This window comes from Xenopus laevis, chromosome 6L (assembly GCF_017654675.1).
Source record: "Xenopus laevis strain J_2021 chromosome 6L, Xenopus_laevis_v10.1, whole genome shotgun sequence".
NCBI classification, from domain to species: Eukaryota; Metazoa; Chordata; class Amphibia; order Anura; family Pipidae; genus Xenopus; species Xenopus laevis.
In genome coordinates, this window is record NC_054381.1 from 45,244,798 (window position 1) to 45,251,268 (window position 6,471).

A 6,471-nucleotide genomic window follows, 5' to 3' on the forward strand; every position below is an offset into this window, starting at 1 on the left:
AAGCGCAGTCCTAGAACTTGTGCATATGCATACATCTGTAGCTGTGTTTGTGGTTACCAATCATATGATCTGTATTTCATTATATCCTGTCATGTGGTTCACAAAAGTAACTGACATTTGCAGCAGCACCTAATGCATCTGCAATGTTAATAAAAGGAGACAACTGTGAGATTTTCTAGAATACAAAGAAAACTGGAATTTTTAAGGTTCATTAATCTTGCTTGCTTGTTTGGCCACATTTCTTACCACTTTCTGATTTCTGAGACAACTTTCCTGAGGCAGCATGTTGGAAAAATACTAACTTCATATTGTCTCATACATCCATTTTACCTCACTGATTAACATAGGCTGGAAATATTGGGCATGCACAGCAAACATTCAGTAGAAGCCCCTACAGCTTATTTGCATTTTGGTCGTTTGGTCTTTATGAAATTAATTCTTTGAAAACTACTGCAACACTTGTTAACCAGTGAACATTTTTGTAGTAGACATTAAATTGCTCAAAAAAATAATTGTCAAAAACATGGACTGTAAAGTAGCCTTTATGGACCTTCTTTCTGAAATGTAATATTTTGCCTAGCTAACCAGCACATCATGTATACTTTTAGGTGTTACTTATTAACGGTCAAGTTGTTTTTTTTTTCTGAAAAATTTGAGTTTGTCGAGGATTGTTTCAGTAAAAACTAATTTTTCTGAATAAAAAAAAGAAAATCACATTTTTTGAGATTTATTATGCCCCAAAGCTACAAAAAGCTATAATCTGAAAATACTCCAACTAAAACCTGTCAAGGTCATAGAAGATCCCTTGAACCATTTGAAGATGTTTTTAGCCTTCATCATTTTTGTTTTTTTTTATGGTGGTTTGTGCTTGAAAACTCGATCAAGTTTTTTTTGCAGATAATGCGATCAATTCAAGCCCCCCCTCCGATTGCATTCATTCGAGTTTTTTCATAAATAAGCAAACATTCGATTTGTGAGTTTATTTGAGGTACAAAAAAACCTCACAAATTGATCTTTGATAAATAACCACTTGCTGTAATACATACTACATCCTAAGAAAGATTTCGAACGTGCTTGTTTCCACACTTTTATAGGGATTTGTGCTTTGAAGAACATGAGAAAGAAATACTGCGTTATTCTAAATTAAGAGATGGTAAAGGCAAGGAATGTTTAACTAAACAAATGAAACAAATACTTAAGATATGGCACTGCTATAAAAGTAAAATCTTACCTTAATATTCACATCAGCTCCATTACAAACTAAAAGTTCTAGACATAGTGCACCGTGGGTGGATGCTGCAGCAAAGTGCAAAGGAGAAAATCCCCGCTCGTTTACTTGATTCACATTAGCACCACAGTCTATAAGTTCATTCACTACGACATCTTGCCCATTGTAGCAAGCCACATGAAGGGGTGTGTTACCATATGCATTGGATTCATTCATCTTGTTTATATAAAAAAAAAAAACACAAAAAAGAGAGAAAACGCACAGGTTTTACTTACTATGGATTATGACTAAAGAAAATGTAATAAAAATAATACAATTGCATATAAATGTGATTAATTTTATGGCTGAAGTATTTATTATTGAAATATGTTCACACTTATCACAAGTCACTGAAGTGGACCTGTCACCCAGACACAAAAATCTGTATAATAAAAGTCCTTTTCAAATTAAACATGAAATCCAATTTCTATTTTTTATTAAAGCATTCATAGCTGTTGTAAACTCATTTAAACATCTCAGCTGTCAGCAGCAGGGATGGGCGAATTTGACCCGTTTCGTTTCGCCAAAAATTCGCCGCCAGTGAAATGTCGCAGACGCCCATTAAAGTCTATGGGCGTCAAAAAAATTTTTGGCGCGCAGCGAAATTATTATTTCACGCGTCTTTTTTTTTGACGCACATCTCCATACAAGTCTATGGGCGTATTTTTTCGGCGAAAAAGGCGAAAAAATTCGCCCATCCCTAGTCAGCAGCTTGCGCACCGCTGATTTCGGGTGGAAAATCGTGTACGGAGGGGGGTGGGGGGAGGGTCCCGGCTGCACGTCCTGCACCAGGGCCCACCCCCCTCTAGTTATGCTACTGCTAGCCAGTGCATGGGGATGGAAAAATTTATATCAAAAAATGATATAAGTCCTTTCTTCAAGTAAAAAATATTAATTTATTGAAGTACATTTTAAAAGAATTAAAGCTGGTACATACTACCCCCCATATCCCACCTTACGCGTTTCGCACCCTCCGGCGCTTAGTCATAGGTGTGTCTCCCGATTTTGTATAGAGATGAGTGCATGGGGATGGACAACATTCTGATGCAAAAACAAGATTCTGAGCTGATGCAAGGCTTGCCTTAATAACAGTGTGCACAAAATGGCTCCTGCCTGCTTGCTATAATTTTGAATTCCCAGACTGAAGGAAGTAAGATTCAGATAATTTATATAGTGTAATTAAAAGTTCATTTTGCTTGACTAATGTGACAAAATAAGATTTTGAACAATTTTTTTGGGCGACGGGTCCCCTTTAAGCTATACAAAAACCAGCAACATTTAGGGGTTCATGTAGAAGTGAATGGCAGAGGGCCCTAGAACCATTTGAAGATGGTAACAGCCTGTTTGAAGCAGGTTTAATAAGCTGCTATTGGGAAGCATGAGAGGGGAGATCAGGAAGTCAAATAGAATTTTTAGATGTATTTGACTTCCTGTTCTAGATGTTTGTGCCACTGTACGAAACTAAAAAAAAAAAAAAACAGATCATGATCAATTTAGTATTCTAGGGAGTTGATCAACAATAGTGAATACATTGAAAAATGTAATCAGTTTTCTTTGCAACGTAAATGCCGAGTCTGGTGTGAGTAGGGCTAGGCTACAGCATAAAGGCAGACAAACTACTTTAATGTCACTGCTGCTACTAGGGGTATAACAATTATACATTCAACCAGTGCACTAGGGTCAAAGAATAAAAGAGGCCCATCTAATTTTATTTACACAAATATGTTGTGGCAAAAAGGCACACAAATCCTTCTGCACTTGCACCCAACATTATCAGGTTCTGCTACTAGTCGATACCCTATTAACTGCTTATTCTTATGAAGCAGCTAATGTAAAGCACTGACCAATGGAAATGACAAATGTTTTCTTTTACACAATCACTTCATTATACAGAAGAAAACTCAATTAAGTAATCAGGATGAACAGTGTTTTATTACAACTTACATCTACTCCAAGGTCTAAAAGATACTTCACTACACTAATCATCCCACTCGATGCTGCTGCATGCAGTGGTGTATAGGACTTCTTGTCTTTACACATTACTTCAGCTCCATGAGTCACAAGTAATTTCACAACTTCAATATGACCTAGAAAAATATATATATAACAATAATAAATATACCACAGTGAGAAACTTAAAGTGAAATACTTACAATAATTCACAAATATAAACATATAATTACAAACAACATAATGAATATGGCTTGTACTATATCCTGGTATTCGGCACTCCAATTTCATAGTACAGGTATGGTACCAGTTATCCAAAAATCCATTATCCAGAATGCTCCAAATTACAGAAAGGCCGTCTCCCTTAGATTCAATTTTATCAAAATAAATCCAATTTCTAAAAACGATTTCCTTTTTCTCTGTAATAATAAAACAGTACCTTGTACTTTCCAACTAAGATATAATTAATCCTTATTGGAAGCAAAACCAGACTATTGGTTTAATGTAATGTATAAAGGATTTTCTAGCAGACTTAAAGGAGAACAAAACCCCCTTTCTAATAAAAACCCTTGCCCTCCAAAGTCACCATTCCCTGTCCCCCCTCCCCACACAGGTTTTAACACAAGTAAATACCCCCAAGCCGGTAATTACCCCTTGTTGCAGAGTCAGCGCAGCTCACGGGGGCCATCTTTAGCCGCTTCGATAATCTTGGGGTCTTCTTCCGGCACTTTGGTAATGTTGGTTACTTTTGGTGCATGCGCAGTTGTAGAAAACCAGGAAAATGCTCCAACTGTGCCTGCGCCAATACGGAGCTTCCTTACAGAGATTACCGAAGTGGCTCTGCAAAATGGGGTAATTACCGGCTTAGGGGGATTTTCTTGTATTAAAGGGGTTGTTCACCTTCAAACAACTAGTTGTTTTCATATAGATCACCAGCAATAACGATTTCTATCTTAACTTTCTATTTTCTATGTGTCACAGTTTTTGTAATATTGAAGTGTAAAGTGTAATTTTTCCACCTTCTAAAGCAGCTCTGGTGGGAGTGGGGGGGCATCGACCTTGTAAACTGTTCTAAATTGATACATTTATTTGATACATTTCTTATATTTGTCCCGACTGAGCAGAATCCCTGAGTTTCATTACAGGCAGCCGTTATAATTGATACAATAGTTGCTAATACTCGAGAGATGCTGCTGAGAAATGTATCGACTAAATGTTGCAAAATTGTAACAGTTTAGAGTCTGCACCTGAATTACTGAGCTGCCAGACTCAAACACCAGAGATGGGAACATTCAGCTTTAAAGAGTAAAAAAATTAATAATGGAAAGTCATCGAAACAAGTCAGGGGAACAATCTGAAAACAACTGAACTGAAAAAAGGTGTTTCGAAGGTGAACAATCCCTTTAACTCGTGGGGAGCAGGGAAGAGGGACTATGGAGGGTAGGGGTTTTTATTAGAAAGGGGGTTTAGTTCTCCTTTAAGGTACGAAGATCAAATTTACGGAAAGATACGTTATCCAGAAAACCCCAGGTCCCGAGCATTCTGGATAACAGGTCCCATACTTGTAGCATAGTAGGCTGTACTTAATCTCTCATAAAACCTTATACCTGCATAATAATATGGTTAGAATGTCTCAGTGATTTAAAGAGCAGTAGTGGATGTCAGTCTATCAAAGGCATAAGAATGAACATAAAAAGTTCTGACTTGCAGGATGCAAGCTATATTGCGCTAGGCATCTTTTCAATAAATGCTTTCATTTACAACAAATATAAAAAAATCGTACCCATATATGCTGCCCAATGTATTGCCCGCCGGTCTTTCTTGTCAAATGCATTAATGTTGGCACCGCGAGACAGAAGTAAACTCACCATCTGTAGTGCAATACAAGAGAAATATAGATTTAAAGCTGTAGTTTCACAGACATGATTGTAACACAACATTATTAAACATTTCTTAGTGAATTGTTATATTGAAGCTCTGCTTTAAGTCACTACAACTTATTGGGCACATTACAGCCATCACATGGTTGAAGTAGACTACATATCACTATAGTCAGGGTGCATATTGAATTATATGCACCGGTTGTGCATATAGAATTATATGCACCGGTTGTACCTCACAGTTATTATGCTTTGGCACAGAATATGTTTATTAACCACAGCAATTTGTGGCATACCTATACCCAAGATTTGCCTTCTGGAACTGTAATGAAAGACCTTCATTTGGACATTAACCTTCTTATATCGATTAACTATATTTTCAGGATAGAAGAATGTCAATCTATTCAGTGCCCCTGAAACCCTGAATTTACCTAACAGAAAGTACTCTATACAGATATGGGATCTGTTTCCTGGAAACCTGTTATGCAGAAAGTTACGAGTTAAGGAAAGGCCATCTCTCATAGACTCCATTCTATCCAAATGATTAAAAATTATTTCCCTTTTCTCTGTAATAATAAATCAGTAGCTTGTACTCGAAGATATCATTGATCCTTATTGGAAGCAAAACCAGCCTATTGAGTTTTATTTAAGGTTTAATGATGTTCTAGTACACTTAAGGTATGAAATTAAATTACAGATATATCTGTCATCCAAAAAAACCCAGGTCCCTAGCATTCTGAATAACAGGCTCCATACCTGTACTAATAAACTATATATATATATATATATATATATATATATATATATATATATATATATATATATATATATATATATATATATATATATATATATATATATATATATATATATATATATCTCTCTCTCTCTGGTGGAACCCCCGAAGGAGGCATGTACTTGGTTGAACAGACCTTTAAAGAATGGCTGCTACAAGTGTACCAACTGTTTGACATGTGGGGGAATGCAACAAGGAACCTATTTTTGGACTGGAGTAAAATTTTACATAAAGTATAGAGTAACATGCACCACAGATCATGTGGTCTACATGGCATGGTGTCCATGCGGTCTCTATTACGTAGGCAAATCGGCTACCACCTACAGGGAACGAATGAACAATCACAGGAGTGCTATTAGGAGCGCTTTGGCCTCTGGAAGGGCGGACCAACCGGTCGCGAGACATTGGTTACAACAGAGACATTCGTTACCACAGTTTCGCCACATGATAATAGTCCACGTTCCTGCATTACACAGGGGTGGCAATAGGGACTTACAGCTAATCCGAAAAGAATCGAGATGGATCTACAAATTAGACACTTTGGCACCCAAAGGACTCAATGAGACTCTTCCGATGTC

General features: G+C 36.9%; 1 protein-coding gene across 3 annotated transcripts in view; it reads right to left on the reverse strand.

Moving 5' to 3' along the window:
- The window catches only part of LOC108718914 (serine/threonine-protein phosphatase 6 regulatory ankyrin repeat subunit A), an 89,887-nt gene that overhangs the window by 37,675 nt on the left and 45,741 nt on the right, over positions 1–6,471 (reverse strand). For all 3 annotated transcript variants that reach the window (XM_041565994.1, XM_041565993.1, XM_041565995.1), the window contains exons 6-8: positions 5,001–5,088; positions 3,212–3,354; positions 1,232–1,444 (exon numbers count right to left, since the gene is read on the reverse strand). In XM_041565994.1, coding sequence (XP_041421928.1) covers positions 1,232–1,444; positions 3,212–3,354; positions 5,001–5,088 — 444 coding nt within the window. The remainder of the gene's footprint in view (positions 1–1,231; positions 1,445–3,211; positions 3,355–5,000; positions 5,089–6,471) is intronic.